At 33.9% G+C, this 22668-nt stretch overlaps 1 protein-coding gene across 1 annotated transcript; it reads left to right on the top strand.

The window, feature by feature from the left end:
- Nucleotides 1–2749: 2749 nt before the first annotated feature.
- On the top strand, nt 2750–21349 carry LOC147076203 (uncharacterized). The gene is made up of 5 exons (XM_085940314.1): nt 2750–2966; nt 9384–9515; nt 13284–13436; nt 18147–18567; nt 21330–21349. Exons 1-5 carry the CDS (start codon nt 2838–2840, stop codon nt 21347–21349), a joined length of 855 nt encoding a protein of 284 aa, XP_085796440.1. The 5' UTR covers nt 2750–2837.
- The last annotated feature ends 1319 nt before the right edge of the window (nt 21350–22668 follow it).

The following is a 22668-nucleotide window of genomic DNA, read 5'->3' as shown; positions in this document are numbered from 1 at the left end:
TACCTTATTTTAATACCCCTCCACTGCTATCCGACTACTTTACACAGTGTGCTTTTCGAGAAGTATACCTAATAAATATTGATCTAGTAGTTTTTAAATTGTTGCAGAACAGACAAGAAAACTATAGTGTTGTCAGTTCATTATTTCTGTCAGTATTTAAAGTTAAACTACCTACCCGATTCACTCTCTCCGAATAAGAACAACCCTGTTGCGGGTCTTCATAATTGAATGGGGATTTTACGTCTTCAATAGACTCAGTCTTGATGTCAATTAACTGAGTATTTTTTTTCAATGTTATTGATGTCGGGTCTGAAACAATATTCTGAAAAACAAAATATCACCTATGTTATAAAATCAAGAATATTTTTAGGACGACTGGCAATACGCGTGAAGCTCGACCACACACTCGAGGATTCTCAGCTCTTACACTCTGCAATATGGACATAGTATCTGTCGTTATCTAATAAGAATAAGTATTTTAAAATATATTGACAAGTATAATTATTGCAAACAATATGATATTTGAATTGTCAATGTCAATAGTATAAATTAGATTGAAATAAAACTAAATAATAGTACCTATGAGTAAAATATTGGCCTTTTTAATACCTACTCACCAGCGTTCTTCTAAATCAAGCTACTATGGCAATCGGTTTTTGTTTTTATTAAATCAAAGTAGACACCTGTTACTTCAATTACTAATCGACGTCGTGGATTTCTCCAATATTTTTTATGATGTAACTTGAATTTCCTAATAATTTATAATTAACTATTTCTTTTATTCAACCAATAATTCACAAGATTTAAGAATGTACTATTCTGATTATTGATTAAAAGATATTTTCTATTGGTTATAAAATATTTTCTCAAAAAGTGTTTTTCAAAATTATGTATGCTCAATAGTTATGTCGGCCAATCAAATTGCTATAAACCTCTAGAAGAATATTAAATGTTAATTAAAAAAAAAATGAACCGGCGATTTATTTCGTCGTTTGTGTTATTGTTATTAGTGTTTGTGACAACGTACCTACCCTAGGAAATCAAATGAATCCAGTTTCAAAATCGACGCCGCCAATAACAAAGCTTTTATTATCATTTGTTGCCCTGTTGAGAACAGGAATGTATATTGTTTTAGTTTCGTTTATCCGGACCCCCATGTTTACAGCAGCTTACTTTATTTTATGGAAATAAATGCCTTGTTTGTGGGCAATAACAATGACAATGTTAGGTGTTTATCAATTGTTAAGAAAACTCATAGTTATAAGTACCTACAGGAACAGTGCTAGCAGCAAAGTTAACTGGGATTATACGGGTGATGTAGGCCGTTTGGAACTGTGTCGAAATTTGCACGCGGTTTTCATTACACAAAATACATACCCTCCTAATTACGCCTGAAGAGGCACATGTTTGAACAAACATTGCTACGACGTACAACAATCCCGTTATGAAAAACTAACCTCAAAAGTGTATCCGGCTTCGTCGGTGTCCCCTTGCTTTATGTAGGTAAGCAGCTGACTGTTTAGATCATGATTCACAGCCACTTCAAACAATTGCTTGCCTTCTACAACAGGTTCGGAGTCTATTCGTTCGCGTTTAATATCAATTTTATGCATGCAATTGGTCATCAAGTTGATCGTGCCACACAGAACGTAACAGCCGTGACGTGACGAAGGCATTTCGCCATAGACAAAAATAGTAAACTATGTATCTAGTTTAAAAGAAAATAATAAGAATAGGTACGTAATGTTAATTCGAAACGAACGAACCAACTTTCCATATCTAAATTAATCGGTTTAACTATCGCTGGCGTCTCATTTACTTACAGTACCTACTTATAATCGTTGAAACGGTTAAATGGTTTCATTCCACGGCCTTTGAAACATTTCCAATTCGATTTCCAAAACAACCTACATAATTCTTTCGTTTAATATACTATTATTCCCGTTTACTTAATTATATATTGTTGGCATCATTATTTGTTGATTCTTCGGAGATTTTTTATCCTATGAAAATAATAAATAACCTATGAAAAACTAACCTCGACAGCATTGCTGGGATAAACATCACACTCTTGTTTGATGTAAGTATTTAATTCCTGGTTACTTCCCTGTGAGGACACATCGAACCGATTTTGTTCATCTGCATCAGATTCGAAATGACCCGCTTTACGTTTTACGTTCATTTTACGTTTTTAAATCGCTCACTTCTAAAAGATTATAGTGTCACAATTATTAATAATAAACTGTATGTGAGCAATTCTGACAAAGCGGTATCTGGCAGCCGTGATAGTAGACAATGATTGCTTGTGCCATAGACAAAAGATAGAAAACAATAAATTAAAGCCAACTTACATGACGTTTTATTTCGAAAGATGCATTTTTTAATCTAAGCTAAAATTTAGATTTAATGTAATAGTATATATAGTATATAGTAATAGTATATAGTAGTAATAGAATTATGTATTACATAATATTTTTGTTAAAGTGGATGATTTTTAGACGTATAGATAAACATTTTTGCACTTTTTTTGATACGCGAAAGGAAAGGTAGGTAGTTACCTAATGAATTTTATCCATTCATAGTGGAATAAGTAAATTTACTTGCAATTTTATATTCACAAAATCACATAGGTACTAGGTACCTAATGAAAACGTTTTTCTTGCCTACTAGTTTGTTTTCGTACCCGGCAGGCATGTTTTTGTCAACGACCGTTGGCAGCACTGATCCTGACTGCCATAGACTAATAAATACCATTTAACATTATACTACTCACGGCTATACCGGCACGTGGCTTAAATACTTTGTCGCATTATTTTTGCTTTAATTAAAGACGTAAAATGGATATAAATTCTGAACCATCTGAACTAGAAACTTATCCAAATTGGCAACGTTCGTGTGGTGACAGTCCGGACGCCAACATTTATATAAAACAAGAAAATGACGACGATGTCAGATGCAATTTTGAGGTTTGTTTTTAAAACATAATAAATTATTATTAGATTCATACTTTTAGTTAACTTACTGATTCAGGATTGTTTTCTGAACAGTTTTGTAGACCCAATCGTAGGTAACAAATTAGTCGTGACGATAAAGGTGTCACTGATGATAGACAATACAATTTCAAATTCATTGCGAAGATAATGCCCTTATCAATGTGCTCGGCAGTGTGCGGGGATCTCAAACCAGTATGAGCTTGCGGCGCGCGTTTTGTGCATTATTATTGTGGTTTTATCTTCGAAAAGTATAGATAGTGCGGAGCTTATTACAAGTGATGTACATATACGACTACCATTTCACCAGTACCCCATCCACACCATATGAACTGAAAACTCGTTTCAATACAAGTTACTATTTTATGATAGATGATGATTATCCAATATATTATAATCAAATTCGTGGGTCGGGATGTGAAGTCAGGTAAGTCACAAAATGTCATTTTGAGATATAGCAAAAACAAAGTTCAAAAAATTCCCCACATTCCCCTAATTATAGTTATGTTTTTTTATGGGTAACAAATCAAAGTACATGTAATTAGCTTTCAATTATTTGTCCTAGAAGTATTCTAACTATTTCGTTTCATTAAAACTTAATTGGTTTAAAAAAAAGGGAATTGACTTAACTGGATTTGCACAAAAAATGATTGACTTACCTTACTACGCATAAAGTAATATTGTTATTTTTTCATGTAAATCCGACTAATATTAGCAATAAAACACACGTTTTATACATAAATCTTATTAGTTTATTGAACAAAATATTATATAAATTTAAAATTAGCATTTTTACAACTTTTTTTTACTTTAATGTTATTTAAGTAATGAAAAGGCACACAAACCTGAATATTATAAAGTTTAATCGTTATCATTAAACTTCAGTATGAATGTCTTCAATAGTATCAGGTTAAATATCGCTGACTATCTCAGATGTCTCAAGTGACTCATAAAATTCTCTATAATACGGTGAAATGTATGGAAGTAAGTCTATCAAATCTTTCGTCTTGTCTCGTTTTATATATGAAATTTTTTAAAATGCAGTCGTTTCGTCGAGAGTTCTTTAAAATTTCTCTATTCCCGGTTCGTGTTTGTTGAATTGAAGCCACTTAACATCTCTCCAAACAAACTTATTCCCATCTGTGTCTATTTTTCTGAGTGGCAATGGTCCTTTTAATCGATCCGAGTAGTTAAACATTTGTAATTGCACGAGTCATTTCAGTGACTTTAAAAGGATTTTTCTTTGCAGCCTCACACATTGATTTGGCCCAATCATGAGGATTTTCGATCGTTCCACCAAATGTTTTTTTTTCTTCTCAATTATGCGATGGTCACTATCGCACTCCATATGTGTGTGGCCAGGGACTAAAAAGTGTGATCAATTTTGTTTAAAGTCTCAGAATGTTTTACTGCTATCATGCACATTACAGCTACGTGGTTATTTTTGTTTTGACCCGCACATCTATCAGAATACATGATCATATGCTTAATATTATCATGTACCCCTTGGTTAAGTATTTGAACAGGCATGAAGCGATATCGTTAGCTTTTCTATTAGCAAGAGTTTCATGGCATACATAGCAATATCCCTGGTTATTATCACAATCATGCACTGTCAAATGCCGTTTGTAAAAGGCTAGGGAACTTTGCTGCATGTCAAATGTTATAATTTGGCAAGAAGAATCTTGCAAGTACTTTTATCACAATTTTTTAGCTGAATATGCAAAGTCAGCTTCGTTATGATGCTCTTTCAATTCCTCATGATTTTTATTTCTTTCTTCATCGTTGGTGGAAATCTTAATTAAGTTAAGTTTATCGTATGTTTGGCAAGTAGGTATCCTTATTTGGCCGATTGAATGTTTAGTTCATGCCAGGGAATATTTCTGCGTATAAACGAATATTGATGGGATTAGAGCTAATACTCTTCAAATATTGAGAATACATCACAGTTATTGTCATATCGTCGCTGTAGGATTGGTTTCCCGAATAGACCAAATGTTCAGGAGACGAAAAACAAATTTCATAATCCTATATTTAAATACATGGAGATATTTAAATTGTTATTTTTACAGCATATGAATGATGTATTCATTACCATTACAAAGTAATTTAAAGAAAGGGATGGTTCTAGTCCAATTAGATACAAAAAAACATTCTGCATTAAAAGGTCGATTTCGACAAAAACGGATATTCGGGAAACCAATCCTATATCGACGATATGTGGCGGTAAGTATTTTCTAGAGTAATGACTCTCATAATGATGGAATTGAGAGTATAATATGTGTCTTAGATATATTTGCCTATCTTCTTCGCTATCTTTTAGAGATATTTTTCCTCTTGCATATTCTTGAATAAGTATACCGGAAGTAGTCGCACTTTTTTTTCCAAAACAAAAAAATTGTGACTTTCACTTAATGTTTTTAGTGTACAACCTTTACAAATTGGTTTCCGTAACAGTTCAACAGTCAAGTAATATTAAACTGTTGGCGAAAATGTTGTTTTCATGGTTCGCTTTGTCTGATACGACTTTTTTTCGTATTCATAACATCCATTATAGGTACTTATTGTGTAACTTTTTTATCATTTCTGAAGGTTTTGTATCATCCCTTAAGTTACATTTTTGGTGATTATTACTTCTCAATCGAGAACGAGGGTAACAGGTTAAAACATCATTATGATGTGTAATCGTGGAAGCACTATTTGAGCATGAAGGGCGTGGTTCTTCAATGTTGGTAAATTAGACTGTAATAATTCTTGAATATTAAAATCAAGATCTTTTATGCTATCAATGAATCGTTAACATACAAGTTATTGGAGTATGTGGTTGAACCTAGAAGCAAGATTGTTTATTTGGATATTATGTACGTGTTTTTAGATTTAAATAAATCAAATTCGATAAATTTGGTATATTTTTTATTATTTACAAATAATACACATACTTATTTATATAAGTCATAATTTATTATAATACCTATGACTATTTTACTTAGGTTCTGTTGTTATTTCTTTTTAAAATATTTCTCAAAATATCTTTAAAAATACGTTAAAATCACCAAAATCAACACTGAGTAGGTATGACGTTTGAAGGTAAGCCAACTATGAGTAGTAAGGTAAGTCACACAAAATGTTAACTTATCTGACTACTCATGTGACTTAACTGTGTACACACCCCGTAAAATAAAAAATATGTTTTGACTGAAACTGCATCTCACCAATGGTGAGACGTACGGCTTACCTGACTACACACAACGAAAGATTATTTTTTTTTTAGTATAGTGGCATTCATATCTCATTTTTGCTGTTTTGTGACTTACCTGACTACACATCCCGACCCACGAATTATTTATTGACCGAAGGGATTTGATGTTATTTGAATTAAAATTCTAATTGATTTATGTTTTGTACTGTTCCATTTGAATATTTTTTGCGACCCGGGTTTCTCCTTCAGGCGCTATACACACTCACTAATGGCAAATACATACTTGACCCTTTACTGTAGGTATTAAGGCCTTCTTTTCTGGTATAAATTTTTCTAAATAAACAGGAATTAACTGTATTAGTAAGTTGACAGTGTGTATTTTACTATCGGTGGTGTCTGAAGATGCTGAAAGGCGAATCTCAGGTCAAAAAACATGACTAAAAAAGAATACCTAGTGAAAAACTTAAATCAATTACTTAGAATATAATCAAATATTTGCACAGGCATGCTACTTTATTCGAAACACTAATTAATAATATTGCCCCGCTTGTTGTTCTCGCAGTTTCTTGTATAAGTTATAAAATTCTCATTTGAAAGTTTCCATATTGATTTCATTGGCCCCATCTTCTGCTGCAAACTTTTGCCATTTTAAATAGGAATTTTCCAGCAAAAACTTTTCTTTGTCTATGGTATCATATCCCTAATTTAACGACTGAACACGACCGGCGCGCAGGCAACTGAGGGCATGTAGCCCGCGCCTGCCTACGATTCTATCCGCGCCCGCACCCGCACCCGCGCGTTTTTAGCGAGCGAGTTTAGCGAGCGTTTCGAGCACTTTAGTTATAACAGATAGTTCTGCATTAGTATTATGTATATAGGTACGACATATCAAGTTTCTCATTAAACTTTTTTCAATGTAGGTAAAATTTGTCTAATGTACCTACCTACCAATAGTAACGGAATTCATCTCCTCGGCGCATGCACTAAACTTCTAGGTGTAAAACCAGAATGTAATGTTGAAGTGGAGTGGGTGTTGAATTGACTAAATGTGGGCTTAGCTATATATTACACTCACTGAGCTCATTAAAATTATACGGCGCGCATAAAATATGATTTATTTTGTAGCGTAATAATAATATAATAAATAGGTATATCTATGATGTACCTATTTTTTTTTTAAATCCATCAACAGACATAATTCCTATTAAATTTTTTGTGTTGATTGTTATCACGTTGGCAATGCAGACGCTTTGTCTATGGCCGAGATATTAATTTATAGTCTATTGTCACGACTGTCAAGCTGCTTACTTACACGTGTGATATTTTGCGACAATTAAAATAGTAAAATGGATGTAAAACGCGAACTAGATGATTTTGAATCTGACGAAGTACTGCAGCAATCGTTTGATGTTACAACAATGCATCCAAACAATCCGGTTACAAACATTTGTATAAAGCAAGAGAATTCTTACGATTCCAACGGCACAATAATTGAGGTTAGGTTTTCCAAACATTGTAATTTTAATCATTGTAAAAAAATGTTTATTTTAAATTGAAGTCATTTCTTACTGATGCAAATAATACAGTTGTTTGACATATTGGACTTTACTAACTGAAATATCTAATAATATCTATAAGTACACCGTTGTGTTGACACTATTGTTTGACTAGGTACGAGGGTGGGTCAATAATTCCTTAGAAAAAAGCATTAAAACAGTTTTTATTTTTGTATTTTTTTTTTATTTCTCAACATAATCTCCTTGGAGCTCAATACACTTGGTTAGACGTTTCTCAATTTTTTTTAAACCGTCACAAAAATAAGTTTTCGGAAGGTCCTCAAAATAAGCATTTGTCCGATCGATGACTTCTTCATTTGAAAAAAAACGTTGTCCACTTAGCCATTTTTTTAAGTTTGGGAAAAGGAAAAAGTCACTGGGGGCTAAATCTGGCGAATACGGTGGGTGGTCGACCAATTCGAACTTCAATTCTTCAATTTTAGCCATTGATCGTAAACATGTGTGAACACGGGCATTGTCCTGATGAAAGAGGATTTTTTTCCTGTTTAAATGAGGCCATTTTTCTTCAATTTCGTTTTTTAGCTGGTCCAATAAAGATGCATAATAATCCCCTGTTATTGTTTTTCCTTTTTCCAAATAGTCAACGAAAATAATTTCACGTGCATCCCAAAATACAGTAGCCATAACATTACCAGCTGATTTTACGGTTTTTGCCTTCTTTGGACATGGTATGTCTTCGCAATCCACTGCTTTGACTGTTCTTTCGTCTCGGGAGTATAGTGGTGTATCCATGTTTCATCTACAGTCACAAAGCGACGAAAAAATTCATCCGGATTGCGTTGCATGAGCGGCAACAGGGCTTTAGAGGCCACCACCCTATTGCGTTTATTGTCGACTGTGAGCAAACGCGGCACCCATCTTGCAGAAATATTTTTCATGCCCAATTTGTCATGTAAAATAGAAATGACGCTACCTTTTGAGATCCCTGTAACCTCAATTATCTCACTCAACTTTAATCTTCGGTCACTTAACACCATATCGTGGATTTTATTGATAATTTCTGGTGTAGTCACCTCTACAGGACGTCCTGAGCGTGGTTCATCCTTTGTTGATGTACGACTACGTTTAAATTCATTTAACCAGTTATAAATAGTTGCAAGTGAAGGAGCAGATATGCCGTGAACTAAATCCAACTCATTTTTTATTTCCTTTGCTGTTAACCCTTTTATATTAAAATGTTTAATAACAGCTCTAAACTCAATTTTCTCCATTTTCCATTTTTCCATTTTCCACAAGCAATTTTTTTTTTTAAATGTACGAAAAACACACAACAACCCGACCAATCTGATTGAAACTTCGCAGCATACTGAATCGGTAGTGCCGCTGCATGAAAACAAACCGCTTACAGTACTAGTCGCGCCACTTGTCGGCTTTTCTAAGGACTTATTGACCCACCCTCGTACCTACCTATAGGTTCTGCGTCTCTATGGCTGCAGGCCAACTACTCTCATTCATCTGAAGACAGCTATTGAACGTTTATTAATTATAGCGAGACAGTGTCGAACCATGATAATAGGTCACCGACAGAATTTTCCGTATGTTTGCGCAATATATAACGAATGATACTAATATAGGTGTAAACACGTATCATAAAATACCTTCTTTCCTGTTTTTCAGAGCCCTGTAATCAGCCTTGCCAATATTAAAACTGAGATTGATCCTCTCCGAGTTGATTTTAAAGAAGAATTTGTCGAAGGCAGTGATCCGCTACTGGGGTGCTCATATTCGAAATGCGAGCCAATAAATCAGGTGCTTACATACTTATACAATATTATCTAATATAAATACATCGTACTTGTAAGTGATTATGTCTTTTTGGCTCCGTTATTATTGGACCATTGAATTCAAAGTGTATTTTGTAAGAATATGTTTATATAAATTTATCGTATCGAACAAATCGGTAGGTACATAATTTATCAAATATTTAGATTTTAGCTGCTTCGGAGCCTTGCTGTAGGATACTAGATTTGTGAACAGGACTCCCTGCTTCTTAGTATATTTGATATTTTATTAATGACATTCATTAAGTGTGTCTGTGGAGCTGTGCGTATCTACAGCGATGTTTTGTTCTGCACGTTTATTATTTTGAATCAGTGTTTCATGCCAGTTATTTGGTAGGCTTATTCGATGTGTGAGGAGTAGCGAATTACGAAATAAAGTCAGGTCTTATGTTCAATACGAAGGTACCGAAACATTTGATATGATCGTGCAAGTAAAATTATTGTAAAATTCCCAGGATTTTCACATCACTACTTAGGTAAGTACTTACTTACGTTTGAAACAGGATTCAAGCCAAGTGTTTTTCTAGATAAGTATTATAATAACTAGTTTCTATACACCGGGTAGCTGTGTCACCAATCAAAATTCTTGTAGTTGGGCTCGATGCTTTCAATATGTAATGCGCAAACAGGAAAAATGGTCTGTGCTCTTTTGCTGTTGCCGTGCGTTACAGACAGATAAATCAAGGGAAATACAATATAATGTATTTGAAAATGTCTGTCAGTATTATCCATGCTCTTAGAGCAGTAATACTCAACCTGCGGCCCGCCAAGCTTTTTTGTTCGGCCCTCAACACATTTATTATCAGGAACATGATTTACAAAATCTGGCATTCTATATTTCGTATATCTTGAGATTAATTTCGACTTTGACGTACAGACATGGAAACCCGAAGAGGATGGTCGTTGTCGTGTCAACATCAGATCTGGTATAAGAGTGTTGCTACTGCACACGCTAGATTTATTCCCAAAAAACAAACATTTGACAGACAAATATGCGCGCAAATAATTTTGCTTGTTGCAACACATAAATTTTTGACAGCTCCAAAGTTGAATGCGTCACAGTCACAGTGTTGCGGCTTTATTTCAAGTAAACATTACTCGGAACACGGATACGATAGCTTTTTTTGCTGTCTGTTAAAATATTGTTTTGTTATAATTCAATTACCCATAATGGTGGGAGTGTCTTCGAAATGCAATCGAAAAATGTCCGACGAAAAAAGAGTGTTTCAAGACAAATGGGAAGAAGAATATTTCGTTGTGTCAAATAAACATGGTTCGACCACATGTTAGATATGTCGTGAGAGTGTTATATTGAAAAAATATAACATTCTTCGTCATTATACCACGAAGCACAAAACATTTAGTGATACCTTTCCTCGTGGCTCTTTAATAAGACGTAAAAAGTTAAAATTCTTCAAGAAGTCCTTACAACATCAACAAAATATTATATCAATGGCGGTATCACATGACGCAGCAGTGACAAGAGCGTCGTATGAAATTTGTTACATACTTGGTAAATATATGAAACCATTTACCGACGCAGAGGTTGTGAAAGAATGTTTCCTCAGTGCTTCCAACGTATTATATGATAAATTTAGCAATAAAAATCAAATAATATCTCAGATCAAAAGTATGCAGCTCTCTGATTCTACCTTTGCTAGACGCATGGAAGATATTGCAAAACACATATTTAATCGCATCATAGAAGATCTGAAAAAATGCAAATATTTTAGTTTGGCTTTTGATTCTAGCACCGATATTTCAGCAACATCACAATGTTCCGTTTTTGATAGATATTGTACAGGACACAATTCAGTTCATGAAGATTTTTTGAAATTTCTTTCTATGAAAAATCAAACCAGAGGCACGGACTATCTCAATACTATCAATACATTTCTGGAAAACAATGATATCGATATTAAAAAACTGGCTTGTGTATGCACGGATGGATGCCCTTTAATGATCGGATCCAAAAAAGGATTTGTTGCTTTATTGAAGGAAAAATATAATTTAACAAATCTCTTATCTTTCCACTGTATCATACACCAAGAAAACCTATCAGGACGTATCTCCATTGCCGAAATAGATGCCGTGATTCATCCAATAAGTATAGTTAATTATATTAGAGCCCAAGAACTGAACCACAGGAAGTTTAAAACTCTTTTGGAAGAATTGAACAGTAACTATAGTGACATTCTTTTACATACCTCGGTGAGATGGCTAAGCCGAGGTAAAGTTCTGGAACGGTTTTATTCTTTGAGGCATGAAATTATTTTATTTTTACAACAAAATAATAAATTTTACAGCGAAATTAATAATGACAGATGGTGGTGTCTTTTAGCTTTTCTGTGTGATATCACAGAAAAACTTAATGAACTCAATCGTGGCCTACAGGGCGAAAACAAAATCGTTTCGCAGATGGCGAATAAAGTGTTTGCTTTTGAAGAGAAATTGAACATCTACCACGAAGAAATAGAGAACCAAGTATTGCATAACTTTCCAACTGTTATACAAGCTAAACAAGATGGTATACATGTTTCTGAAGAAAACTATAAGATATTTTTAAATTATTTAGCTACCTTAGCTAAGAAATTTAAGAGCAGATTTCAGGACTTACGTAGTATCAAGAATTGTTTGTTACTTATAAAAAATCCCTGGCATCTAGAAACAGCAACTTTAACACATTTAGCTGCATTGGGATATGACTATGCAGTGCTTTTTGATGAATTTATCGAATTTAAGAACGATACTAATCTGAAAGCTATTTTTGAAGAAAAAAGAGTGGGGAAGGAGTACATCCATTTTTGAGAATTAGTTCCTGAAAAATACAAGACTGTAAAAAATTGTGCCTGCCTGCTCCTCACATTGTTTGCATCAACATATCTTAGTGAGTCATCATATTCCAAAATGAAATATGCAAAAAAACGTATACAGGAATCGACTTACTGATTCTCACCTTGATGACGCATTGAGGGTAGCATGCAGCAATTATAAACCCGATTTGTCTAAAATTGTTGAAAATTTATCCCAATGTCAAAAATCACACTAATTTCAAAATAAACGCTTGGATACATGTTACTTTTGAGTTTTATTTTTTTCACTATTGTAATATTTAACGAACCGTATGCTGATAAGTGATATGTACTATTATTTTTCTGTTTTGGTTATATTTTTATAAATCTCAAATGGTTTTCCAAAAAAACGGGGGTGGTGGGTTTCATGATTTTTTTTTCATACCTATATAGTGTTGCGGCCCGCGTAGCTTTACAAATATATGTATGTGGCCCGAAGAAAAAAAAGGTTGAGTATCATTGTCTTAGAGTGTTATGAGTTATAATGTGGAGTATATTTACAAACTAAACATAGCACATGGAATGATACGTGGGGTGGCGAAAATTCGTTTTACCTACATATTTTAACTAAGGATTATAATAATATATTTTGTACTAACGAAATGACTATCCTATCAAAGATTTTTGTCGGTTGGTTCATTTCTTTATTGACTAACTTTATGTTAGGTAGGCTTAGTTTTTGCAACAAAAGTATTTATTGGTCGAAAACAAACGATTTTTTTGACATATGTATTGAGGTGTAACTTTTTAATAGAAGGCAAAAATCTGTTGATCCACTATCACACTTTATTACACACACAATTTTTCGGTACACCATATTATATCTTCATAAAAAGACACTTATATTATGCTTTTATATTTATGAAATCAATGTATTTTTTTAGATCGCTTCAAAATACCCTACCAATTTTAAATCGGAGATTGATTTCGAGCGGGTTGACTCAGAGAATAAGATTGTTCAAGAGGATGTAGAGCAAAGCAATTATGATAACCGTCAACCGAGTTGCTCTTATTCCGAATGCAGCCCAAAAAATCAGGTACTTACCTACATACGATTATTATGGTGTTGCAACTGCAAAAAATAATACTTTAATGTGCGTGATAAGGCAACGAATTCGACTCACCGGTGGCCTAAAATTCTTACGGTTTCACTAGGTTTTAAGTAGAACATGCTCACCTATTTGAACGCATTGTGGGTCCCAATTTAGTAGTTTATTTTTTCTATGATGCTCCAAATATTCCTCCTGATAATCAACCTGATTTCCTTTGGTTAGTTCCCAAATAGGATGCAAAAATATGTCAATAATTTGGCGTAAGTGATAGTATTAATAAAAATATTATGTAGCACGACTGTAGTGTATATCTAACCATTCACACATAAGACTATTACTTATGTATAATATAGTATCAACTTACATTTTTACGGGTAAGTTCTCAATCTAGATGCGTATAACTGTATAACTACTATCTATTTTTATATTACAGATAATGTAAATTACACTTTTGTAGAAAATTGTAAGTAAAGGATACGGATACTTTTTGATTTAGCGTCGGTGTATCAGGCGGTCAGAACATCAAATAGGTATTTGTAACTCTAACATGAAAGCAATATTATCATTATTTGCAAATGCATCTAACATTAGACCGTTAGAGCTCCGTCAATCAAATTGAACATCTCTTCGCATACTACTGTCTTTTATACTTTTTTCTTTGGTTTTATTGTACCAGGCGCTTTGAATTATAAAAAAGATACATGTACCAACTAATAAAAGAGGTGATGCCATTACCTATATTATCTCAAATATCATCATCAGCCGGGGTCAATCCACTGCTGGATGAAGGCCTCCCCAAGCTTTCTCCAATTCTCTCAGTCCCGTGTCGTTCGCTGCCACGTATTTCCGCCGATTTTTACCAGTTCGTCAATCCAGCGGCTTTTAGGGCGACCCTGTGGCCGTTTCGTGCCCCTTGGGTACTACTGGATGTCGGCATTTGTCCAGCGGCCGTCCTTTGGGTGAGCAATGTGCCCCGCCCATCTCCATTTCAGCTGTTTGGTAACGTCTATTACATCGCGTACTCCTGTCTGCTTCCTAACCCATTCGTTTCTCTTACGGTCCTTTCGCGTGATGCCCAACATACACCTCTCCATGCCTCCCTGTGTGACTCTTAGCCTTTTGACTTCTCTCGTGCTGAGGGTCCACGTCTCGCAGCCATACGTGAGCACGAGTAGCACACATCGGCTGAACACCCTACGCTTAAGACATAGTGGTAGGTAACTCTTGAAGATACTATTCAGACGTCCGAAAGCACTCCATCCCAGCTTTGTTCTTCGAGCAATTTCATCGTGCATGCTTCTGTCTATGGACACCTGCTGTCCGAGATAGACGTAGCCGTAAATACAGATAATCGCAGGGTCCGAAAAACAGTTCCTCATCACTTTTGGCTTTCAGACATTTATCTTTAGACCGATCGTTTGACTGACATCCGCGAGTTTTTGCATTCTATCTTGGAGATCTTTCGGGTCTTGTGAGAGTATAACAATAGCATCTGCAAAGCGCAGGTGACTGAGGTGCTTTCCATTAATTAAAACACCTTTTTCCTCCCAATCAAGCTTAATAAATAAGTCCTCAAGAGTAGCGGTGAATAGTTTAGGTGAAATGGTATCACCTTGCCGGACACCTTTGTTAATGGGGAATTTTCAAATATAGAACATTATAAATAAATGCATTAGAGCGCCACAGAATTGTAGACGTCTTAGAATAGTATGTTCGCCTGATACCTATAGTTTGATTCATAGCGTACATATGTAGGTGACCAGCCAGCCCACAATATATCAAGAACTTAATTAATTATATGTGAAAAAAATATAGGTAGCTACTATTATTTTAAATAATTGATTGAGAGATTGTAAAATTCATTTTTCGATCTTTCCAATTAAACTGATTATACTTACAAAATTACAATGTTGCCATACATTTTGGTATATTAGTATATTATGGCTGATTGTCGTTTACGCGAATTAAAAAACAAATTGTAATAATTTATTTTTAAAAAGTAAAAAAAAATACGAAGGTATAATTTTATTGGTATCATTCGTTGAAAATATTCATTTAGATGTCGGAAAGTGAGGTTGCATTTTTTTAAAACTCGGAATAACATATACATGCCATAGTTTTGTTGATACTTTGCTAGTAATAATACACGCACTTTCATAATACACGCGTTTATAAACATAATTATATGAATACAATTCCAATGCGTTTAACTTACTTTTTGACAAAAAAATGACATTCCAGACGAGCACATTTCCGACGTCTGTTTGAAGCGGATAGAGCTCTAAGTATGATAAGGAAGTCCACCGAAAGTTATGGCGTATTTAAAAAAAATACTACCTCTTCTACGGTCGATAGGTAATAAAAATTAATCAGAATTCGTAATTCTTGTTAGACTGTCAGTTTTGCTTTCACACTTATTATAATGTATATAAGTATATAGTACTAACAACAATTTTACTTATAGCTTTATAAGTGCATAAAAAAATAATAATTTAAAAAAGTGAAAACTCCATGGCACATTAGTGTACCGAAAGCATTATTTTCTAAACCACTAGATCGAGAGGCTTAAAATATACTGGTAAATCTAATAAAAATACTTTATGCAGTCATAAAATATTAAGGTTTCAAAATTATATAAATAAACTAGCTGATCCGGCAACCGTTGTTCTGCCATATAAATTATTTCTAGTGAATATTTTGGTTGTTAAATAAAAAATAACGAATGTATCGTAAGTGTGTGGGGATGGGATATATGACAGAAAGAGGAATAGAGCGCTGTAGACGATGACCGCTGATAAAAACAAAAAAACATCAACCATTCATTTTCTCAATTCAAAATGAGTAATGATGTTCATAATGAATGAATTACCTGTGACAGGATCTCATTGTTTAATGTTTATGCAATATCCGTCTTGTCCCTTCCAGAAAATTAGCGGATATTGGAGAGCGTCGTATGAACGGTGTGTGTCAGCGATGAACTCCAGATTATTTTTTCTTCTTCGAATCACGATTTCTCGCGTCGATGTGCGGTCGCCAACCATGATTCCAGCAATGTCGTCAACAACAGGCGCATTGAATCGAAGCACGTGCTCTCCAGCTGGTTTTTTATCAGGATTGATGACAATAGCGTGATTGTCACTTTGCAATTCGTGCATGTGTGCTTTGAAGAATTTCAATAATTCATTGTGCTCATTCAACAGGGCGTCCAGTTCGCCGACGATGCACCTGGCATTAGGCGAATTGAGGCTATTGTAGCCGCAACGTGCATCCACATGATTGATGTCCTCACCGCCCATGAAGTAGATTTGTAAAAATGTATGTGGTTCGTTTGGCATTGGCAGCAATGAGCCTATTTTGTGGTATACTTGGCCTTTGATTTTGAACGTAGAATGGAATTGTTGACCATTTGCCGCAGTATTGTGAACTATTTCTGTTGCTCCGAACGAAGTCTTTTGGAAGCATGAATTGAATGTGCGAATGGACTTCGTGAACAGGTTTGAATCTGGAACCGTGCCGATGAGCAAGCCGTTCAATGGTTCTGGTGGTATCTCAATTTCTGGTAGTTGCACTTTTCCTGATGCGCAACACATCCCGGCTGACTCATGTTTAATTAGAGCACATGGCAATGGGGACATTCTTTGTCCATAGCACCAATCAGTACTTTCGGATGAGCGGAATATTCAATATCTGGCTCGTACTCGAATGCGAGACGAAGGAACGAAGCGGATGTAAATGTTCGATGTACTTGTTGGCGTTGTCGGTCATTTGCTCTGCGTGTGTTAACTACGAACCGGCGCGCTTGGCTCCGTTCCAATTGTCGTTGTTGATTTCGTTCAGCTCGTGCCTCTTGTGATTGGGATGCACGCAATTGCGACATGCTTACACGCACGTTTTTGTTATCTTGTTGGATTTGTTCGTCTGTTCTTTCTGCTCTACTATTTCGCATGTTTGTTGCTTTATTCGTTCGACGGCCCAAATGGCCCCCTTTGCGTCTTGATGGCATTGTGCACTGTAATACACGCACATAAAAATAGATAAATTAAAATAAATCGTACAAAATTTTGCACGCACTGCGTTGTGATATGCCGAATGAAATGTCAAAATAACGCGACGCTTCTCTTGAATTCTTCTCGGACGTAGCGCCATCTGTCATTCAACAACATAAATAATTTCGTTCTGTTTGAAATATGAACGACGGTTAAATTTTGTTCATACAAAAATAATAAAAACACGATTAAAAAATGGGAGGGTGGGGGTAGGAGGGTGAAAATTTGGGATTATATGTATTTTTTGATGCAAAATAATAAAAAAAATACAAAAAGAAATTTTCAAAAAAATAAAAGAAAAAATTTTCTGGATAGAGATACACTAATCACTTAGCGGTATGAAATATACTTGTTGACCTATTCTCATACCTAAAAAATATACATAAAAAAAATCATAAAAATCGGTCGAGCCATTTCGGAGGAGTTCGACCACAAACATCGTGACACGAGATTTTTATATATATAGAGATTTTCTACAACATTTAAGAAATGTCTAGTCTTATACTTTGAAAAATCATATTATCATCTCTATTTTGACCTAGCACTAGTGGACCTTTAAGAGTGTTTGATTTTTTAATTTTTATTCTCTGATATATGTACCTCTGTCGTTTACCTACATGTTAAAATGCAGTACTTTACGTTCTTTTAGTTGATTCCTGCAACCACTGACATGCCCTATTTCACCACTATTGGATTGTCAGAGAGAATCTTAGAAGTACAAGAGCCATACGATGAAATACAGATTGACTATCAAGACATTAAAAAAGAATTGGGGGCATATGAAACGATTACTAATATAGTCAGTAGCACTTATAAACGTAAGCATATACAATCTAACGTCTCAGATCCCAAATTATTAGTAGCTGTCATAAAATTTGAGAATAAATCGTTTAATAACGAAAATTTTGTGTGCAGTTTTTGTTATAATTTTTTTGCATCGGTATCTCTATTGAACATTCATAAAACGTGTCATAAAACAGTGGAAAAGACGGTTAATTACTTAAGCAGTCGATCTGATTTCAAGAATCTAAAGAAAAAGGAAAAAAATTCTGTTAAAAAACCATTAAAATGTAAGCATTGTGACTACTTCAGCATTCTACCTAGTTCTTTAAAACATCACAAAAAGAATCACGCAGGAGAAAGAAAATTTAAATGTAACCAATGTGACTTCTCATGCCAACGGTCTAGTGGGATGAAATTACACAAAATGGCCCATTCTGGTGAAAAGCCATTTAAATGTGACCGATGTAATTACTCTTGTATCCAATCTCGTCATATAAAAATACACAAAATGATTCATTCTGGTGAAAAGCCATTGAAATGTGGTCAATGTGATTACTCGTGTATTCATACCAATACGATGAAAAAACACAAAATGACTCATTCCGGTGAAAAGCCATTTAAATGTGACCAATGTAAGTACTCTTGTATCCAATCTTGTCATATGAAAATCCACAAAATGAGTCATTCTGGTGAAAAGCCATTTAAATGTGATCAGTGCGATTACTCTTCTATAACATCTGGTAAAATGAAATATCACAAAATGAATCATTCTGGTGAAAAACCGTTTAAATGTGACCAATGTGATTACTCTTGTATCCAATCTCGTCATATGAAAATACACAAAATGATTCATTCTGGTGAAAAGCCATTGAAATGTGGTCAATGTGATTACTCGTGTATTCACACCAATACGATGAAAAATCACAAAATGACTCATTCTGGTGAAAAACCATTTAAATGTGACCAATGTAATTACTCTTGTATAACATCCTGTTCTATGAAAATCCACAAAATGAGTCATTCTGGTGAAAAGCCATTTAAATGTGATCAGTGCAATTACTCTTCTATAACATCTGGTAAAATGAAATATCACAAAATGAATCATTCTGGTGAAAAGCCGTTTAAATGTGAACAATGTAATTACTCTTGTATCCAATCTCGTCATATGAAAATACAAAAAATGACTCATTCTGATGAAAAACCATATAAATGTGACCAATGTTATTATTCTTGTAAAACATCTGGTAATCTAAAATTACATAAAATGACTCATTCTGGTGAAAAGCCATTTAAATGTGACCAATGTAATTACTCTTGTATAACATTCTGTTCTATGAAAATCCACAAAATGAGTCATTCTGGTGAAAAGCCATTTAAATGTGATCAGTGCAATTACTCTTCTATAACATCTGGTAAAATGAAATATCACAAAATGAGTCATTCTGGTGAAAAGCCATTTAAATGTGATCAGTGCGACTACTCTTCTATAACATCTAGTAAAATAATAAATCACAAAATGATTCATTCTGGTGAAAACCCATTTAAATGTGACCAATGTAATTACTCTTGTATAACATCTAGTGATATGAAAAAACACAAAATGAATCATTCTGGTGAAAAGCCTTTTAAATGTAACCAGTGTAATTACTCTTGTATAACATCAAATGCTATGAAAAAACACAAAATGACTCATTCTGGTGACAAACCATTGAAATGTGGTCAATGTGATTACGCGTGTATTCATACAAATTCGATGAAAAACCACAAAATGAATCATTCTGGTGAAAAGCCATTTAAATGTAACCAGTGCAATTATTCTTGTATAACATCTAATGGTATGAAAAAACACAAAATGACTCATTCTGGTGAAAAACCATTGAAATGTGGTCAATGTGATTATACGTGTATTTATACCTATACGATGAAAAATCACAAAATGAATCATTCTGGTGTAAAGCCATTTAAATGTGACCAATGTAATTACTCTTGTATAACATCTAGTGATATGAAAAAACCAAAATGACTCATTCTGGTGAAAAACCATTTAAATGTGATCAATAAAACTTATCTTCAATAACATCTGGTAAGATGAAAAATCGCAAAATGAATCATTCTGGTGAAAAGCTATTTAAATGTGACCAGTGCAATTACTCTTGTATAACATCTAATGCTATGAAAAAACATAAAATGACTCATTCTAGTGAAAAACCATTGAAATGTGGTCAATGTGATTACTCTTGTATTTATACCTTTACGATGAAAAATCACAAAATGAATCATTCTGGTGAAAAGCTATTTAAATGTGTCCAATGTAATTACTCTTGTTAACATATAGTGCTATAAAAAACACAAAATGACTCATTCTGGTAAAAAAATCCATTCAAATGTGCCAGTATAACTACCCTTGTAAACAATCTAATAGCATGAGATTACAGAAAATAACTCATTTTAGTAAAAAAAAGTTATATAATATGACTGTTTTTAAGAACAGTGAGTTTATTCCGATATTAAAGAATCAAATACCAGATCAAAATACAGATACTGATGTATAATTGGATGTAGTTAAGCAGAAAACGTCCAAGCCACTATTTTACAAACTGAGAAAAACGCATTTGAAATTTTGAAGTAACAAATTAACATTTAGTATGACTTTTATCTTTTTTAGGTTGAATTTGTAATTTAAATACTTACGTGGAATTATAGTGCATATTAATTAATTATTAGATTTTTGAAAAACATACTAATTTAAAAGTTATTGAGTGTTTTGAGGGTTGGATGTTTTCTGAAAATTAAAAACTGATTGTTTTATGTTTGTATTTTCCTAAATATTGTACTGATCTTAGCACATAAAACCTTGGGACAATCATCTTTATTTGAATATTTCTTTATAAATAAAACACTATATTAGTACATTAATTTTACACATTTTTATTGGAAATTTGTTTAATAAAAAGGATCATGCGATAATCATTAGAACTTAAAATAGGTAAGGGCACTGTGGTCAAAATAAATTTATATGTAAGTACTTAATGTTATATTGGAATTTCAGGTTCAAAATCTAATATTTGAGAATTGTAGCCATACACATCCTCGGTAATATTTGATGAACCCGTAAGATTTTCATAGTGTATTCTTTGCATCACTTGGAATTAAATGCATGTTGCTTTTCAAATCATTTAATTTTGGAAGAGCAATTGCTTTTCCTTCTGGCCATAGTGCAGTAAATAGACTTAATAAATTGTCAGTCGACACACCTCTACGCTGTATATTTACTGCCACGAAATCCTTTTCAAAACTATTGCTCTTGATATAAATTAAATATGGGTTTTCCTTCATCAACTTTATCGCTCTTATTTTGAGCCAATTTATTTTTTGGCGATTGGTATCGACTTTTCTATTCACAATATGTTTTTCAAGATCTTTACTTCCCTTGAAATCAACGCTTTTCATTTACGTAACAATCAAAGGATTTTTACATAATTGCGGCAATTTTTCATTATGTTTATATATTCGAATGGAGTGTATATTCGTTGCTGGTGTTTGAGACTGCATTCAATATCACCAAAATCTTTGTCGTTGGGCAGATAGCTATGTCCACTACACAAAAATTTTAATGTTACTGTATTGTGGGACGGATTTGATCCAAGTAATGCTTTAAGCATGAGAGTAATCTTGGTTCTGCCCCCCACATGAGTCTGGAAGATTTGTGACTTGAATGCTTTAATATGCATGACCCAACCTCTTGAGAACCTCTTCCTGCAATGCCTTCTAACCACACATAGCAGAAACTTTCCTGTTGTTTTCCACTATGGATGCCTAAATTATAAAGCCATAGTTGGCGTTTATAAAATATGATATTAGTGGAAATTCTCGGTAAGAGAAGGGTCTTTTGCATATCAAATGTGAGACATTCTGTGTCGTCTCTGTTTTTTGCAGTAAGCAGATTTCATTTTAGCAAATCTTGCGCATTTTTTGCCAAAGCCTGGTGTTTCTCTTTTTCTGTGATAAGTTGTGCTTTTTCCGAACCATCTCTTACGTTATCGATTTTCACCTTAAATGTTTCGCAAACGTAACACGTATCGTTTTTTAGCGGTTTTGTTTTTAGGTTGAATTAAGCATAAAATATCTGTTTATAGATAGCAAAGGTTACAGGATTATTAACTTCCGTTTTGAACATAGCATACATTTTTGCCAATGTCATGTCAGGTGGTAGAAAATTGCTTTCCGTGTCTCCACAGCAGTAATGTGAGGTATATTTTGGAAGCAAATTAATTTGTTTAATGACAGCATTCACCTTTTCTTTAGGTACTTTGTTCAACCCACCTTGTTTTAACCCTCTTTGATCCAATAGTTCCTTACGGCCTGAAATGTTCTTAGGAGCAGTGTTA

The sequence above is a fragment of the Rhyacophila brunnea genome, unplaced genomic scaffold, assembly GCF_057557595.1.
Source record: "Rhyacophila brunnea isolate RB1 unplaced genomic scaffold, BYU_Rbru_1.0 scaffold_13, whole genome shotgun sequence".
NCBI classification, from domain to species: Eukaryota; Metazoa; Arthropoda; class Insecta; order Trichoptera; family Rhyacophilidae; genus Rhyacophila; species Rhyacophila brunnea.
This window is presented reverse-complemented; position numbering and strand designations above follow the sequence as displayed.

What these genes read in the sequence shown, in the direction of transcription:
- LOC147076203 (XM_085940314.1), top strand. Translation starts at nt 2,838, where the DNA reads ATGGATATAAATTCTGAACCATCTGAACTAGAAACTTATCCAAATTGG. An exon ending in AATGCGAGCCAATAAATCAG is followed by an intron (nt 9,516 to 13,283) that starts GTGCTTACATAC and finishes GTATTTTTTTAG; the next exon opens with ATCGCTTCAAAATACCCTAC. An exon ending in AATGCAGCCCAAAAAATCAG is followed by an intron (nt 13,437 to 18,146) that starts GTACTTACCTAC and finishes ACGTTCTTTTAG; the next exon opens with TTGATTCCTGCAACCACTGA.